This window comes from Capsicum annuum, chromosome 1, assembly GCF_002878395.1.
Source record: "Capsicum annuum cultivar UCD-10X-F1 chromosome 1, UCD10Xv1.1, whole genome shotgun sequence".
NCBI classification, from domain to species: Eukaryota; Viridiplantae; Streptophyta; class Magnoliopsida; order Solanales; family Solanaceae; genus Capsicum; species Capsicum annuum.
The window spans coordinates 166,571,451-166,591,668 of NC_061111.1; the positions used below are offsets into that span (position 1 = coordinate 166,571,451).

At 27.1% G+C, this 20,218-nt stretch overlaps 1 protein-coding gene across 1 annotated transcript; it reads right to left on the minus strand.

The window, feature by feature from the left end:
* Positions 1–9,353: 9,353 nt before the first annotated feature.
* LOC107856860 lies at positions 9,354–10,961 on the minus strand. The gene is made up of 2 exons (XM_016701829.2): positions 10,750–10,961; positions 9,354–9,950 (listed from the first exon to the last, which is right to left on the minus strand). The coding sequence occupies exons 1-2, from the start codon at positions 10,885–10,887 to the stop codon at positions 9,714–9,716; spliced, it is 375 nt and encodes a 124-aa protein (XP_016557315.1). The 5' UTR covers positions 10,888–10,961; the 3' UTR covers positions 9,354–9,713.
* Between the last annotated feature and the right edge of the window lie 9,257 nt (positions 10,962–20,218).

The following is a 20,218-nucleotide window of genomic DNA, read 5'->3' on the forward strand; positions in this document are numbered from 1 at the left end:
AGTACTATGTAATCTTTTGTATTCTTGGTACTTAATAACTATTTATTTCCTAGTAAAGTTACCGTGCCTAATCCGCAACCCCCTACAATTGGTATCAAAGCCCAGTTATTTAAATAATACGGAAGTAGCATATATGTTTAAATTTAGATTAGATTTACTTGAGATTAATTTATATTGATTAATTATGAGAAGACCATTTAAAAACAGAGAAGCTTTTAGAAAAATTAAAGAATCTTTAATTAGTAATTATTCAGAATATATAAGTCTAAATAAAACAAAAGAAAATCCACAAAGATTAGCCTACCTAATTACCTTAATATCTAGTATTGAAGCAAAATTAATAATCCATTTAAAACCTAGAAGAATGAGACACAGACCACCTAATTATGATAAAATCAGATTTAGATACCCACCAAAATATTATAAATATGGTTTAAATGAATAAAGTACAAAAATACAAAGAATTAAAACAAATTATTTCTAAAAAAATGTAAAGAATTAAAAATAAGAATAGAAAGACTACATTATAATATATTTGCCGGAGTTAGTAAAAACTCAATAAATGCACAAAAAGATGAAATATCAAATTTAGAATCACAAATAGATAGTTTAGAATATATATATATATATATATATATATATATATATATATATATCAAAATGAACTATTTACAATAAAATGAACAAAGAAGAATTTATAATAGATGAAAAATATATGAAAAACATGAAGGATTAAAAATAAAAATAGTATTTTCTAATCTAGGAAGAACATATAAGAAAATAGGTGAACATTTATATTTAATGCTAGAAAAAGAAGAATTAAAATTAGAAGATAAATTGATAGCTATGGTTAGAACAGAAAAAGAAAACGAAGAAATAGATAGAAAAAAGGAAATAGAAAAAATAAAACAACAAACTACAGAAGAAATACAAAAAATAGAAGAAACTAAAAATAGTAGGATTGTTGAATTAGAAAAAGAACTACAAATGCTAAAAGATCTGTATGAAAAAAGACAGAAAGAAAACATTAATAAGAAATTTAGCATGTTGCCAAGATAAAATAGCACCTCAATTTGGATGCGAAGAAAGATATTATAAGAAAAGAAAAAGGCATAAGAAATATAAGAAATACAAAAAATCAAAATATAAGTATAAGAAACCAAGAAAAAGATATTATGTAAAAAAATATAAACATAAAAGACCATATAGGAAAAAGAAATCTATAAAGGATTGTACTTGTTATAATTGCGGAAAATTAGGACATTTAGCTAGAGATTGTAAATTACCTAAAAACCCATAAAATAAATAAATATCAGAAATAAAAATAGAAAATACAGAATATATGCAGATAGATTATATAGATTACGAATTAGAAAGTGAAGACAGCATATATGAAATTTTAGAGAATGAAACAAATAATGAAATAAAAGATAATGAAATAGATAGTGAATTAGACGAATTAAATGACTAAAGAAGATATAAAAAATAAACCAAATGACTGAAGAAGATACAAAAATAATAACAAAAAAAGAATATTTAAATGACGAAGGAATAGATCAAAAAATAATATTTGATAACAATGTATTTGATGAAATAAAAGGAAAAGAGTTAGACTTAAGTGTAGAAAAAATATTGAAAATACCAACAATAAAAAATATATTTACTAGGAAAAAGGAAGAATATTACGCAGTAAGTCAAAAGGAACATGTAATAGACTGCAGATATGCAAAAGGTAAAGCTAGTATACCACTAGTAACAAAAAGATTAATTAATAAAGAAATAAACGATATAAAAAGTAGAGGAGACCCAATAAAATATATACACCTTGGAGGTACAGAGATATTAATAAAAGCATGTTTTAGAGAAGGAATAGATACGCCAATAGAATTATATTTAGCAGATGATAGGATTATAAGACCTATAGAAAAAAGCATAATAACTGCGATTAAAGGAAATTTAATATACCAAAAATTTAAATTTATAATAAGTGCAAATTATTCAGTAGCAATAACAAATAAAAATATAGATAAATCATTAGTATTATATTGGAAAATATCAGGAATAGAACTAACCCCAGGAAGTAAATTATTTATAGCAAGATGTAAAAATCTATATGTATTAACAACAAAACATAAAATAACGGGAAAAAATAAAATTAATAAAATACAAATAGAAAGTCCTTTTGAACAATTCGTAAAAACAATTGATAATAATGATTATAGTTACAGAAATATAGACATAGAAGAAGATTTAGAAATAATAAATGATCGAATAAGTACAACAAAAAGAATAGTTTATGAAAAATCAGAATCATCAAATTCATCAAAAAGAACAAGTTATGAAACAAGTTCAATAGTTAATTCAAATCAATATTACATAACAGGAACAATAAATGAAAAGGAATATTTAATACTATTAAATACAGGACAAGAAGAAAATTATATAGCAAAATATCTAGTAAAAAATGAGGAAATAAAATCTGATAATAATATATGCCCAGATCTACCAAGAAGCTTAATAAACACTAAAAATATAGCAGAAAAAGAAATAATAATAAGAGTTAGAAAAATGAAAATAGAATTTGAAATAAAGGAAGAAATGCAAAAGGCAGACATAATATTAGAAATTAAATGGCTAGAACAAGTAAAACCATACAATATAGAACATACACAATTATCTATAACATATAATAGGGAAAGATTATTCCTAAGAAGAGCTCTAACATGATATAAAAATATATGTATTAATGAAGATAGTAGTAGAAGGATATTATAGTAGATATTATACGCCTATGATAGAAACAGGAGCAGAAGCTAATTTATGTAGATATAATTGTTTACCAGAAAGTAAATGGGATAAATTAAAAACACCAATAATAGTTAAAGGATTTAATAACGAAGGAAGTTTAATTACTTATAAAGCTAAGAATGTAAAAACACAAGTATGGGATAAAATATTAATAATAGAAGAAATCTATAATTATGAGCTAACATCAAAAGATATACTTTTAGGAATGTCGTTTTTAGATAAATTATACCCACATATAATAACTAGAACAGATTGGTGGTTTACAACACCATGTAAATAGAAAGTAAGAGCAAAAAAGAGTTATTAATAAAATAAGAAAGAAAACTGATTAGATAAAAGGAAGTGAAAAATTACACAAAAATTAGAAAATATAAAAAATACTGAAGATACAATAGAACTGGTCGTATTTTCAATAAATAAAAAGGAAACAACTATATTTTCAATAAATAAGATAGAAAAAATTAGAACAATTATATAGTGAAGATCCATTAAAAGGATGGGAAAAACATAAAATCACTATAAAAATTGAATTAATAGATAAAAATAGCATAATAACTCAGAAACCATTAACATATAATTTTGATGATTTAAAAGAATTTAAAATGCATATAGAAGAATTATTAGAAAAACAATATATACAAAAAAGTAATAGTAAACATAATAGCCCAGCATTTATAGTGAATAAACATAGTGAACAAAAAAGAGGAAAAAGTAGGATGGTTATTGATTATAGAAATTTAAATGCAAAAACAATGTATAATTACCCAATACCAAATAAGATATTAAAAATAAGACAAATACAAGGATATAATTATTTTAGTAAATTTGATTGTAAATCAGGATTTTACCATTTAAAGTTAGAAGAGGAATCTAAGGAATTAACCACATTTACGGTACCACAAGGATTTTATGAATGGAATGTACTACCATTTGGATATAAAAATGCGTCAGGTAGATATCAACATTTTATGGATAGTTATTTTAAACAACTACCTAATTGTATAGTATACATAGATGATATACTATTATATATAAAAACTAAAGAAGAACATTTAAAATTATTAGAACAGTTTACAGATATAATAGAAAAATCAGGAATAAGTTTAAGTGAGAAGAAAGCAGAAATTATGAAAAATCAGATAGAATTTTTGAAAATACAAATAGACAAAAGTGGAGTCAAAATGCAACAACATATAGTACAAAAATAATAAATTCAAAAGAAGAATTAGATACAAAAAATAAATTACAACCATTTTTAGGATTAGTAAACCAAGTAAAAGAAGATATTCCAAAATTAGCAGAAAACTTAAAACTATTACAGAAAAAATTAAAAAAGGATGTAGAATATAACTATAATGAAGATAAAAAATAAGTTCAGAAAATAAAAATACTTTGTAAAGAATTACCAAAATTACAATTTCCAGATGAAAATAGAAAATTTATATATATATAGTAGAAGCAGATGCTAGTGAATGTAGTTATGGAGGAGTACTTAAATATAGATATGAAGGAGAAAAATTAGAACACCATTGTAGATACTACTCAGGTACGTTTAAGGAAACATAAATAAAATGGGAAATAAATAGAAAAGAATTATGCTCATTATATAAATGTTTATTAGTATTTGAGCCATATATTGTATATAACAAGTTTATTGTACGAACAGATAATACACAGGTACGTTGGTGGTTAACAAAGAAAATACAAAATTCAGTTACAACAAAAGAGATTCAGAGACTAGTCTTGAATATATTGAATTTTACGTTTACAATTGAAGTAATTAGTACTAACAAAAATGTTATTGCAGACTACATATCAAGACAAAGCTACACAGACTGATATAATAGAAGATGATACTTTAGAAAAGATATTCAAAATCCTAACTACGCTTTCAATGAAAGTGGACAGTATGGGTAATGAAATAAAAAAGCTAAAGACTAATGAAGATAAACGGAAGTCTATAGCTACAAATCAGATAACTCAGCAGTGCGCAGAGCTATGTCGATCGAAAGACATTAAAATTCCAGAGCTAGAAAGAGACGTTGGGGCACTCCTTAAAACCCATAATATTTATCAATCTACTTTTGCAGGTACAAGCAAAGGAGTTAGGAAAAACACAAATATGAACCTAAACAAGCTATTTGATAAACCATATATTCCAAATACATCAAAAGATCCCAATTTTATACCCCCACAAATTATCACATACAGAGATAGTTTAAACCAAGACAAAAAGACCTACAACTACATAGCCCGAACATATATAAAAAATATCTACAATGTACAAACCTTTTTAAATACTAACTCCAGAGCTATAAACATCCAAGAACCAAATACAAACTATATAACCCAAAGATTGACCGGTTACAATAAGCTAATTGTTTTACCTAAAACCAAACCAAGTCTAGTTAAAACTTGTTATGAATATAGACTACTCAGTACTGTATATACCTCTGACGGAAGTGAGATATCCACTATACCGAAAATATATGAAGCATTTAGCATTTTTAAAAGAATAACCAAAGGTACCCTATTTTTTATAAAAATTTACACGTCACCAGCAGAGATATTATATGATGAAGTTAAAAAACCCATACAAGTTGTAAAGATAAGAATGACACGAGATATGATTATACCACAAGATATTATTCCACAACCAGAAATACCTAGAATTGAGATACCAAAATTTTATGCGAATAAGAGGATTATCGGACTATCTACAATTTTGCAAGAGCTAGCAAACACATACCGCAACCAAAATCCCATATAGAGTTATTATTCAAGAAATCATGTACTAATATATTCAAATTCAAAGGAATTACGAGAAATAGATATGGAAACTATTAGGCAATGGATTCTAACGTTGCTCAAACTAGAGACGGAACCTATCGCCAGAGCTATCAGAGAAAAATTTATTTCAGAAGAATTATTAACCAGATATTGCAAGAAAATTGGACATAAATATCCAAATCATAAATGTTTAAAATTTAATGGAGGAGATAATGATATCCCAGAATTTCAGCTAGAATAGAAGAAAAATCAACCAAGAAGATAAGAACGCCATCTGGAAGATACAAGATAAGAAGCAATAATGGAGATATGGAAAAGCAGCAGATACGACAAAGAGAAGATATCAATGGAGTAATAATATAAGACAAGCTATTAAATTATGAAAGCGACATGTAAACTTTCACAATTTGCTTTACGTAAATTATTGGAATCTTTTGTATAGGTTTTTGACTATTATTAGTCTAGGAATTAATAACTTTTGTCTTATTAGAAGACTTTTGTAAAGTAAAGTAGATTAGGTAGATAATTTTTTAAAAGACTTTTTAGAAACGTGTAAAAATAGGAATACTCTTGTAAAGTTTCAGTCTATAAATAAGATGAACCAAAGGCATTGCAAGGCAAGCCTTCATGAGTTGAAGCACAAATACTCTCTCTTGTCCACAACAAATATTTTGCTTAGTTATTAAAAAACAAGTATATTTCAATGGAAAAAGCTATGGAGGAACAAAGCTTAGGAATATCAAACCTACCCAAACAGGTATATTTATTTATGATTATGAATAGTTAAATTTATAATTCCCAACAATCATGGTATGATAAAATAAATTCATGTTAGTTACTTTATAGTAGAATTATTCGAAGAATAATATGTTAAGAAGTTTATTAGCAAAGTGGAAAAGGAGAAAAATTCCTAAGAACCATGTCATCCTAAAGGTGAAACCAATGAGGCAAGAAGCCATGGTGGGGAGTAACCAGAGTAGAGGCGTTGTTTAAGGAAAAAGCATCCAAATTACCATGTTAATAGTGATTAAAGAACATGTTATTTAAGAATAATCTAGTATATAGTAATCTAAGATGACCATATTTTGTTATGTATATGATTGAAGGGAATATTTTGAAAATAGAAATTTTATGAAAATGAATAATTATTTATCTGATGTAATGGTAGATAAATTTAAAATACTTATTTTGTATGTGATTAAGGATATAGGAATAATAGATATAAGAAAAATCATATTAGAAAAAATATTCGGTAAAGATTATATAGCTAGAATAAATTACATACCACACGTACCTAATTACTCTTATAAATACTTACGTACACATCAACTATGATAAATCACATATATCTAGAATTTTGGAAAAAAGATATGAAAAATATACAATTAGTAGAAAAAAACAAATGAAAACAAATTTAGACAAATACATGGAAACTAACGATATAAAATATATAGAATTACTTAATGAAAATATGCAAGAATTACTTAGACTAAAATAAACAACTAGAAAATATTATGAAAAAATATTTAATCGAACTTCAATGACAGATGATATTAAAATACTTGTTTTATATATACTTAGAAATATAAAAATTATAGACATAAAGAAAATAATATGGGAAAAATTACAAGATTATTTTTGAAGAGGAATATTTATGAAACAGTATAGAAAACTTACACATATATTATGAACATCAATATTACTTAGATTCAGATGGATACTATTCAGAATAAATAAATGTTAGAATATAAAAAAAAATTAGAGAAAGGCAAAATTGGATATATGAAGAAGTTAATTACAGAAATCAACTTGAAACAGAAAAAAGACAACTAGAAGAAAAATTACTTAAAATGAAATTAACTTTAGAAAAAGAAGATACAGATAATGATTTATTTAATACATACGAAAAATTATTTAATACAGATGGAAAATTACCTATACATGAACAACAAATACTAGTTAATCAGATAAAGAACATAAACCTACGCATTGAATATAGCAAAGTTAGAATAAAATACTACACAGAAATTGTTAAAATTTCAATAGGATAAAATAATAAACTACACAAATTAATGAATACATCTTACGAAAAGAATAAATCATTAAAAGATATCGAAACTAAACTATATAGTTTATACCTAGAATACAAAAGATTATATAGTACTAATGCAGATCCTAAAACATTAAATAATTTAATTACGATAATATCTAATTTAGAATATGAATTAATAAAACATCTTAAGTCAAGAAGATAAAAATGAAAATTAAACCAACCAATAATATACTTAATAATCTACTTAAAAATAAATACTTATTACTTAATAACTATTTATTTCCTAGTAAAGTTACCGCGCCTAATCCACAACCCCTACAATTGGACGACAAAAATTATGTACTAGAACGCGTCCACCATTATTTATTTATATATTAGTTTGGAATTATAGAAAGCAAGATGTTTTATTAGGTATGGGCAGAGGAAGTATGCAATAAATAGAATTTTTCATGAGGTATTATTTCACATGAAATCTTTGATAAAGAAGAGGGGGTCCAATATTGACATGGGAGGAAACTGGAACAAAATTTGTAGGTATATTGAGGATTACAATTCCAAGTTGACTAGTCCAATGAACTTAATTTTGATATTGAAATGGACCAAATAAGAATGTTTACTTTTTAATGATTAACAACTATAGATTCTTCAGAAAAAATTTGGAGTTGAAATATTGAATCAAAGCTTGATTAAATAACTATATACAAATTAACTTTAAGGCTATTAGGAATTTACCCGACCTCACTATGTGGAAATACACTGAATTTGTTGTTGTTGTTGCTATTAGGAATTTCCACTTCTTTTCATGTTTCTTAGTGTATAGGTAAGAAAATATAATCCTTTTAACTCAAAAAAAAAAAAATGTGTTCTTTTTTCTTCTGGATAGGAACAAATACTACACTAAGCAAGTTCAGTCCTCACTAGGATTAGGAGGTATGGCATAGCCTTTTCATGTAATTTTTTGAAGGTTAATCCATAAGGTTGGAGTCATTGTCAAAACTCTCATAAATATGGACAAGTAAACTTTGTGAAATTACCTTTTCATTTAAAAATTGTATTATTATATAACATTATACAATTATTAAAAACAATGTATCAATCTTGAATAAACGTGGATAATAGTCTATAAAAGGTGTTTATATAGGAATTAGTGTCAAACCTACCATAAACACGGACAGGTATAGCTTGTGAAATTAGCTTTTAAGTAAAAATTGAATTATTATACAATATCCTACACAGTTATAAAAAAGAATGTATCAACCTTATATAAACAGGTATAACAGTATAGAAGAGGTGTTTATATACCGTATACATCATTATGTATACACTACGTATACATTATTATGTATACACTATGTATAGAAGAGGTATAATGTTGATAACATTATTATTTATTTTCATACGTTTTGGCTAAAAGAGTTTAATCTAACTTGCTCAGTCAAATAGCTTTAAATTTTAACTACTACTGCAAAATAACATTCCCAACAAACATTAGTCATCCCAGAGCTGACAGACGTACGAGATCTGTTACAACAACTAGTGTAGATAAAACGTTTAAACATCAGATTCATGTGAACTCAATATTTTTGATGAAAATATAAATTTATATATAAAATCTACGAAAATTGCAACAAGTTGTAGGTCTGCAATAAATTTAATACTAAAAAACTTTAAATATTATAACCATAGAATTTCACTCACCGTATAAAAAATCAAATTCAAATTTTCTTGATAGAACATACCCTTTAATAGACGATTGTCACGATACATACATGAGTTATTAAAGTGGGGAAGAATACAATAGAATGAATTACATCTAATTAAACATGAGAGGATTACACAATATCAAAAGCCTTAAAAACAATCATAAAACTAAATCCCACTATAATTAAAGAGAGGCACTTATATACCTTAGGCTGTAACTCTCCAAAATATACTGCAAAGTGCAAAAGAAGGATTCCCTTTGTACAACGCATGAATACACCCAAAAATTAAATTCTAGTAGTTGTTAATTAACTTAATTATTTTAAGTCATAATAAAGTCTTGATGAATCTTAAAAATGATTTAAGATAATCTAGTAGGATTTAGTGAATTATAATGAGGTGGGACTTGATTTAGTTGTCTTTCTGTTTGTCCTTGGATCTTGGTGTTGGATGAGAAATGTCTCGGTTGCCTGTTTTTCCTTCTTGGATGTGAAGAAAGAGGGATAAATACTCCAGTTCCTTTGCTAATTTCTCTTCTAATATTCTGCTCATGCACATATCCTGCTCTCGTTGCTGGATAAATTGCTTGTGAAAAGGCCTGATTTTTTAAATGCACAAGTTTAGTATACGTGAAATTTGATGACATAAATATAAGTGAAACTTTGGATGAGTGACAAAAGTTGAGTCTTTTGCAAAGCAGAGTAAGCACAAGTTGTCAGAAAATGCAAAAATTTCACGATTGCCCTGCAGTTTTCATAAATGATTGGTTTTTGTTTACTCTGATTCTTATTTTCTCTCTTTTACATTTTCTGTCTTCGCTTGGATTCATGATTTAAACTCTATATATTTAATATTTAAGGTTTTTAGGCGTGGGACTTATTATATAATCAATATCATGGTTTGTGCAATTAAAGTGGATTTTTACATTTAGAGTTTGTGTTTCATATTGAAAATAAGTGCCACATTGAGATGAATCCAGAGTAGTGTTGCAATGCTGCATCCGCCCCTATGAACCTTATGCATACATCATGTTAAGTAAAAAACTATGATAAAGCTAAATATATATTTCAGATTAAAGGTTCGATTCCTTTGTGTGGCCTAATAGTCAATAAAGTGAACGCAAATCTTAAAAGAAATTCCAATATAAACAAAAAAGAAATAAGTCCTATTCACGTAAGCTTTAATGGAAAACAGTGTGCTATAACTATTAACTAATGACTCCTTTAGAACTTTTAATACTCCAATTATTCAGTATAATGAATTCTCATTCAATATAATTGCTTTGCCCATTATACTTATGAAATTAATGAATTAGACAAAGAAAAACTAAAGTATTTTAGGGAGAAAAAGAAGACAACTTGAGCATATGCATTGAAAGAGGGGAAAATATATTGAACCTGAAAAGAGTTATGAGAAGGACGACAAACTGAAGAGTTTTGATGCTCATGTTCATCATCATCCATTATTAAAAGAGAGACTTGTTTGCTCAAATCTGCAAACAATAAATCATCTTCTACTTCCATTGCCACTTCCATTTGAACAAGATAACTCAAAAAATGTTCAGTTTACTCTGTTCCTCTTTGTTTTCCTCTTTTGTTTCTTTGAATAAGAAGTGACATTCTTGATATATAGTGTAATAAATATAGGAAAAAGAAAAGCAAATAATGGAGTTCAAGCAAAAAGGCATGCATGTGGGATGGTGGGGTCAAGAATGACAGCGAAGCCAAATCTGTACAAGACCCACAAAAGGATATCAACAAAGCGCAATCTTCAGGGTTACTTTCGTAAGAAGGATTCTGGATTGGTGACTTATTTCGAAATTAATTTTAGTGTGAGTTTATTTCATGTTTGATATCTAATTAATTTCTGGGATAACATATGAAATTACATCAAGTAACAATATCATACGTGGTGTAACTTCATACAGGAATATGAATGACAGCGAAGCCAAATCTGTACAAGACCCACAAAAGGATATCAACAAAGCGCAATCTTCAGGGTTACTTTCGTAAGAAGGATTCTGGATTGGTGACTTATTTCGAAATTAATTTTAGTGTGAGTTTATTTCATGTTTGATATCTAATTAATTTCTGGGATAACATATGAAATTACATCAAGTAACAATATCATACGTGGTGTAACTTCATACAGGAATATGAAATCTTATCTCTATGTTTATTAGATAGACATTGTTTCCCAACTCAAAAGAAAGTCTAATATGTATCATGAATTCCTCTCGGCTCAAAAGAAAGTGCAATTCTTAAAAGTAATTACAAGTAATAATATGCCCAATGTAATCTCATAAATAGAATATGAGAAAAATAAAATATACATAAAATTTATAGAGCTGTCAATACGGGTTGGCTCAGTCCATCTGGACTACTTCATACGGGCTTTGAGTTTGATGGGTCAGATCGGGTTAGCCCATTTAAATGATGGGCGAAAAAACACCAAGCCCACGCTATTACCTTCTGGGCTGCGGGCCTCACGGGTCATCCCACTTTTTTTAAAAATAATATTTTATAATTTAATTTTACATTGTTAATAAACATAAATATCTATCACACAATAATACATAGTATTAATGTTTGTTAATCAAAAGGGAGCCAAAGCTCGAATCACCCAAAGTAGAAAGAAAACGAAGAGGTGACACTACTCAATCAGAAACATCATGGTTGAAAGTCGATGGCGCGTTGAGGGAGATATAGTGAAGAGGAGGCGGTCATCATTGGACTTGATTGTTTTTTAACTCTTTTATTATTTTTTAGTATTTTATTTTATTTTAAAATTATTTATTATTTGATTGACGGGCCGGCCCACGGACTAGCCCAACCCACATTCCTCAAGCCCTACGGGCCATGAATTTATTCGAGCCGAGCTAAAAAATCATGTTCTTAAATGGGCAACAAAAATTGAAGCTCACCCCATCAAATTACAGGCCGGGCCGAGCTGGCCCACCCAGCCTTGGCCCATATTGACGACTCTAAAAATTTACCTCTATATTATGAATCATTGGTTCAAAAGAAAAATGCAATCTTTAGTATGAATTTAAATTCTATATATTTGCCGTATAAAGATTTATTATTAAATCATTTAAAATATTAGTCTAGATAACTATTCAAGATAAATAAATTTAATAATTTTAAAAGATACATCAAGTGCCATTTACAGTAAAACTAAGCAATCAATAGTATTAAAAAGACTAGAGGTTTAACATTAAAATGTTACTATTTAAATTATTCAAACTCTTTAAAAATACAATCACACAAATATATATATATATATATATATATATATACTAGTAAAGTGTATGTGCGTTGCACGTGTACTTCATGTCCAATCATTAATCAATATAAAGATTAAATATAGGCAGCTTTATGCATCCAGACATGCATGACGTATCAGTATCTTGATCGTCTCCTATGACATGTATTATCAAATAATAAATAATAATAATAATAATAATATTAAAATAGATAGTAATAGATCAGAAACTATAATAAAATAATTTGATTAAACCAAACATTTACATAAAAATTCTTCAAAGATCGATCGAACATTCATCTAGCACCTGTAAACTACAACAATATAATACGATAATCGAGGTCTCTGGACAGTAAGATTAAACTCTAACCTTTACAAACAAAATTCCTCAAAGCTCGACCAAGGCAAACGTTACTATTAAATATAACCTTAACACAAAAAATTTCTCAAAGTCCGATCAAACATTTATTAACAACAATATAGACTTGAATAGAACATAAATTACAACAAAACAATGTGATAATCGAGCTATTAGAATAATATGATTAATTCTAACCTTTTTGCGATTATAAACATACACCCCGAGCTCATCGAAAAATAGTTATAAGAATATCTCTGCCATCTAAATTTATGTTGTAGATGTTATTATAAGAACGTGGATGTTCCTATCCCTAATAGAATAGAAGTTGTTGAAAATTGATTTCTAATATAATAGAATTTTCCTCTTATTATATCTTTTAAAATTTTATAATAAGTTAAAAAGTGGAGGGTTCCTAGCACTGAAGGGTTCCTAGAATTGATAGGAATTAAAAGTGTCCTTTAATAATATGTCGTTTGGTTTTTCAAAGTAATTAAATATCTAAATATAGAAAAATAATTAAATATTTATACTTACGTATTTGAAAACTATAGTTCTATTAGGAGTTGTTACCTTTTATAAATAGGTAAAAAAAATATTAGGATTATAATTAATTAAAAAAATAGCAAAAAGACGAATTTTGTCTATTGCACAGTCTTATAATGAAAGGCAAAAAATTCAAATCACTTTTCTAATGGTCTTCACACTTTTAATATATTATAGATATAGATATAGATAAAGATTATAGATATAGATTCAATTTCAAGTAGAATTTTATTAATAGAATGTGCCATCATCTTAACAAATAATAAAAAGTTGAAAGTATATAGGAGAATGTTTTATTGTACCCAACAACTTTACCCTAGATCTTTGTGGTCTGGCCATCCTCGAACCCCCGTACATTGTGGAAGTTTTAGTGCACCGATTTGCTATTGTAAAATATTTAAGCTCGTATTTCAGAATAACAAAAAGGTTACGCTCCACCTGATATAACTCTTCAATATATTACTATTGAAATTTAGACACATTAACCCAAGTTGAAAACAATAAAGTAATTAATATTTGGTTAATTAATAAATTTGTCATATTTTTTTCAATATGTAAAAACTTTTATTCATTTTGCAGTAGTCTTACCAAGACCAATTCACAAACAAACGTGAAAAAACATCAAACTTTACATTGACCCTAATTCAAAAAGCTACCAAATTCAAACTACTAAGAGCTAGTGAACTTAGTAACAAAACAACATGCTTAGCCAGTTCACTATGCAAAACAAGTCTCACTGTAGTGTGAATTTTTGTAGATATAAATGTAATAGTTGGCTTCTTGTTGATCCTAGTCAATCTAGAAGATTTCTGAGTAAGCTTCTCAAAATATCATTAATGAAACTATTTATTATATCCATTGAATCGCTGAAAATATCGATATTTGGATGAACCCGCTTTAGCACCTTCGAGGTGTAGATTTGTAGGTTTGAACGCTATTCTTTGCCTTCTTCTTCTCGTAAAGATTCATGCTTTAGGTAATTAATCACATCTAACTATACGAAAACATCAAAAAAAAAAATTTCCTAGCTTCAAACAGAATTTCCATAAGAGCTTACTTTAAACAATTTCTCAATATAATCCTCGTAGACTAAGATTATAAACATACAAATGCAACAAATAGTAACAGAACATGAGTTCATTGTTAAAATATACTGGATTTCATTGTTCAAAATATTGTGACACCAAAGTATACGAATTTGATCTTAACTTGGAACATGATCGAACATTATAAATCTAGTTAAAGATAAATTTAATTCTACGTATAAATATAAGATTCTGGTATACAAATTTAATATTAAGCAATGTAAATTAACCTCCCCTGCTCCAAGTTTCTAAGTTCGTAGGTTTGCATTGATAGGTTGTGCAATAACAAGAATTACGACAAATATTTCAAGCTTAACGTGAAGGAAGCTAAAACTGATCATATGTATTTAATATTAACAAGAATATATATATATTATAGTCTTATAGTAGACAAGTTATACTACTACTAGTAATAATAATAGTAAGCAAGAATATATATTACTTATATATATGTATATATATGTTCTTAAGTAGATGTATTATATAATATATTTATATATTATATAGATAATATAATACTATAGATAGATAATTATAGCAAGTAAATTATTTTAACAAGTTATTAAAGCAGGTAAGTAATTTTAAGTTAAGTCATTAAAACAGAGTTATCACGGTTGTGTTTTAATATGGTGTAAAGTCCTACTCAGTACTCCCTCCTTCGTTGTCCTTAGTCCAGTGTAAGAGTCCAAGTCATAAAGATTCAAGTATATTTTCTTCCAAAATAAATTATTTTTGTATTTTTAGGTTTTTTAATTTTTTTATTTATACCCTGTTCATCTCTTTCTCTTCAATTTTAGGTATCTTAGCAATATCTTCTTTAATCACACCCCGGGAGAATAACAACACTCTTTTTTTCAATCTTCTTCGAACTTTTCAAGTCCCTAAAAATTTACAGATTAATCCATCGTTATTGCTAAAACACTGAGAGATTAACCATGTACTGAGGGTATTTTATAAGTAATTTATAGATTTTATAAGATCAGAAAACTGACGAAAAATCGCCGGCGATCCAGATCTTAATAATAATAAAACATATGTGAAAGAAAATATAAACTTGATTAATTCAAACATAATTTACACACTTGGGAGAAAAATACAAAGATATATATAACTACTACTTACATTTCTTAAGGAAGAAGTGAGGTTTCCCTTTCGGGAGTCCCCTGAAAACTTGGCAGCTACCGGAAAATGAAGAACTAAGAAAACTTTTCACAACTTTTCACACACTCTTTTTTTTAAAAAAAGTAACTTACAAACTTTAGAAACTAAGAACTTAAGAAAACTAGAGAATATATATATTCTCTCACGAAAATTTAAAACCAACGAGATCTAATATTAAAAAAAAAAGAATGGGAAATTGACAGCATATTACTATATATAATAAGAGGCAGTTTAGCAGCTGAAGCAAGCAGGAGGCCGACATGCCTGCTTCAGCTGCTTCAACTGTGATTTTATTGTATTATCCCTAATTAATTATTATAAGTCATTTACGTATTAAAAAATTAAAACTATTTAATAAAAAATTTAAAATAGACATTTATAACATGACTGTTTTAGCTGCTTCAACCGTAATTTTACTATATCACTCATAATTAATTATTATAAGTCATTTAAGTATTAAAAAATTAATAATATTTAATAAAAAAGATAAACTAATAAATTATTTTTTGATGTTTTTATAAGTCGTTTAAGTATTGAAAAATTAATAATATTTAATAAAAATTATTACTCTATAATAGAAACGGCAATGTTGAGTAGCTTGGGGTCGTCCTGGCTGCTCCAGCTGCCTGCTTCAGTTGCTTCAAACGTAATTTTACTATATCACCCCTAATTAATTATTATAAATTATTTCATTTAAGTATTATAATATTAATAATATTTAATAAAATGGTAATTTTCAAAATGATTACTAAGTTCCTCAAAGTTTCACTTATTATTATTCAAAAGAAAAAAATTTAGTTGCTTCAATCATAATTTTAATGTATCACCTCTAATTAATTATTATAAGTCATTTACGTATTAAACATTAATAATATTTAATAAAAAAGGACAAACATTTTTTACATGTCTGCTTTGGTTGGTTCGACGTAATTTTACTATATCGCCCCTAATTAATTATTATGAGTCATCTAAGAATTAACAATTAATATTAAAAAATTATTATAAAGTCATCTAAGTTTTAAAAAATTAATAATATTTAATATTAAATTAACTTGACGTCTTATATGAGATCCACTTAATTTTTTCAAAAGTATTTTCTTATATTAATTTTGTTATATCACTTCTAATTAGTTATTATAATTCATTCAATACATGTCTACTTCGCTGCTTCAATCATGATTATTATATCACCCCTTGTTAATTATTACGGTTATCTAAGCATTATGCCACTTAAATTGAATAGTTGTATATAAGAGGGAGTTTTATGCTTAAGCAGGCAGCAGGTCGGCATGCCTGCTACAGCTGCTAGAACCGTATTTTTACTGTATCACCTTTAATTAATTATTATAAGTTATTTATGTATTAGAAAATTAATAATATTTAATACAAATAAATAAAACAAACATTTCTGACATGTCTGCTTCAATTGCTTTAACCGTAATTTTATCATATCACCCCTAATTAATTATTATAAGTCATCTAAATATTAAAAAATTAATAATCTTTAATAAAAAAGATGAAATAGACATAAAATAATAAATTAACTCTTGATGTTTTAAATTAACTCGACGTCTTATATGATGCTCACTTAGATTATTTTCACAAGTAATTTTTTATAGTTATTATGCTATATCACTTTTAATACATGTCAGCTTCGCGGCTCCAATCGTGATTTTACAATATCATCCCTAATTACTTATTATAGTTATTTAAGCATTAAAAAAAATTATATTATTAGTATCCTATATAAGAAGTCAAAATAAGTAGCTGAAGCAGGCTGCTCATGTTCGACATGTCTGCCTTAGCTGTTTCAATCGTGATTTTACTATATTACCCCTAAGTAATTATTATAAGTCATTTATGTATTAAAAAATTAATAATATTTAATAAAAAACTATAATAGATATTTATAACATGACTGTTTCAACTACTTCAATCGTAGTTTTACTAAATTATTCATAATTATTATAAGTCATTTAAGTATTAAAAAATTAATAATATTTAATAAAATAAAGTAAAATAGACGTAAAATGATAAATTAATTTTTGATATTTTAAATAACACGATGTCTTATATGGAGCCACTTAAAAAAAATTTACAAGTATTTTTTATAATAATTTTACTATGTCACTTCTAATTAGTAGAATAGAAAAAAAATATTATAAATCGCAATAATTAAGAACTTAAATTATTTTAAAAATATAATTGACTATCAATGTCACAAAAGTTCGAACAACTTAAAATATCGTTATGCAAATTTCATCAATCTAAATATAATATTACATGTCTAACTTAGAATTTATTAACCAAACAAATAAAATTTTTAATTAAATAATAGAATTATACATAACATAAAATTTTTGAAGGATCAATATTGGGCCATGCGTAGCACGGCGTAAGCTGGCTAGTAATCAACATTAATTTGAATTTATGCACACAAATCAAAAAAATAAAATAATTAGTAGTAGTACTGACATACATAAAAAGAAAAGAAAACCAATGTTGTTTTCCACAGGTAGTATATTCTTTTGGTTTAGATTTATTATCATGTCATGTAATTGGATTTTTGTACGGTTTAACATAAATATATAGGTAAAATTAGACAACTAAACATACAAATTACAAAATAAAAGTTACCTCTTATCATATATTTTAGGACTCCTAACTTTAAAAAAAAATTGTTACCATATATTTTAAAAGAATGATCTCATATATTATAGGAGTCAATAATATAAAATTTTTAAATATAATTCACAAAAAATAATAAAAAGACAATTTTATCTATTGTAGGATATTTTCATAAAAGACAAAAAGTTTAAATTACTTTTCTAAGAGTTTTTACACTTTTAATATTATATATATATATATATATATATATATTATATTTAATGATATTTTTAAAAAGTTCAATAGCATAGATAAATTATGATAAGTTTTACTATCCAGATGAGAGTGGAGAAAGAGAGAGAAGGACAAAAATGAAAAAGGGGATGAGGATTGAAGAATCTACACAACAGCGACAGCCCACGCTTTACTAGATCAGATTTCTCATCCAAATATGGACTACATGATCCTTATTATACTTGCAGGGACTGCTTGTGACAACCACATGCATGCGCATGCTATCGACTTCATCTCAATATTTTTAATATTAAAATTTTAAAAATTCAATGAATTTAATATTAACAATAATAGCATAGCCAATGCAAAGACTAAATTAAATTCATAGAAATTTAAAATTTGAATCCGTCTACGACCCAACCACTCGGAGGCACCGACGAAGTATATATCTAATATTTTATTGAGTATGAAGTATATTTTTACATAAAAATATTAAAAACTTGATAAATGTTAAATGTTGAATTTATAAATTTTAAAAATATTATTAATTTAGAACTAATAATAATTTAAAATTATTAAATTTAAATTTTAAATTCGCTTCTCTCCGCACAGATAACAACACATTCCAACTTACTCACACTATCCTCTCGTCATCCACTAGTTATGGTTCACCTGGGTTTACACTAGTTGTATCAACTTTCCCATTACTCCAATTTGCAAGTGTATGTCAACCAGCTATAGGATGGATATAGCTGCTGCAGTCGGATTCTTGGTTTGTCACATTAGAAAATGGAAAAAAATTACTTTAATCTGTTTTTCCCAATTATAAGAATGACTACTTATCACGTGCTTCTGGTTGAACCAAAAGAAAAAAAAAGCCTAATGTATGATCTATCAGTTGATGATGTAAAATATATTAACATAATTAAATTATTTAAAATATATTAACATAATTTAACAACAACAACAACAAACTCAGTGTATTCTCACATAGTGAGGTTTGGGAAGGGTAAGATATACGTAGTCCATACCACTACCTTCGGAGAAGTAGCAAGGCTGTTTCCGATAGACCCCCGGCTCAAGATAAGATAAGTAATTACAACCGTACAAAACGCATGGAACAAGATGGTAAGACATAAAAACGCTCCTACAATGGAAAGTAAACAAAGAATAGTAGGCACTCGTAATACAACATGCAACAAGGTAGCCTAACAAGAGTAACACACCAAACAGGTAATGCCCTAACCTACCTACCCTAATAGTCACTAGCCTTCTATCCTAATATGCATCCTCCAGCTCTTCCTATCTAGGGTCATGTCCTCAGTAAGCTGTAACTGCTCTATGTCCCGCCTAATCACCTCTCTCCAATATTTCTTTGGCCTACCCCTGCCCCGCTTGAAATCATCCAAAGCAAGCCTCTCACACCTACAAACTGGTGCATCTGTGCCCCTCCTCATCACGTGTCCGAACCATCTCAAACGGACCTCCTGCATCTTTTCCTCCACCGAAGCCACTCCAACCCTCTCCCGAATAGTCTCATTCCGAACCCTATTCCCCCTTGTAAGACCACACATCCAACGTAACATCCACATTTTCGTCACCTTCAATTTT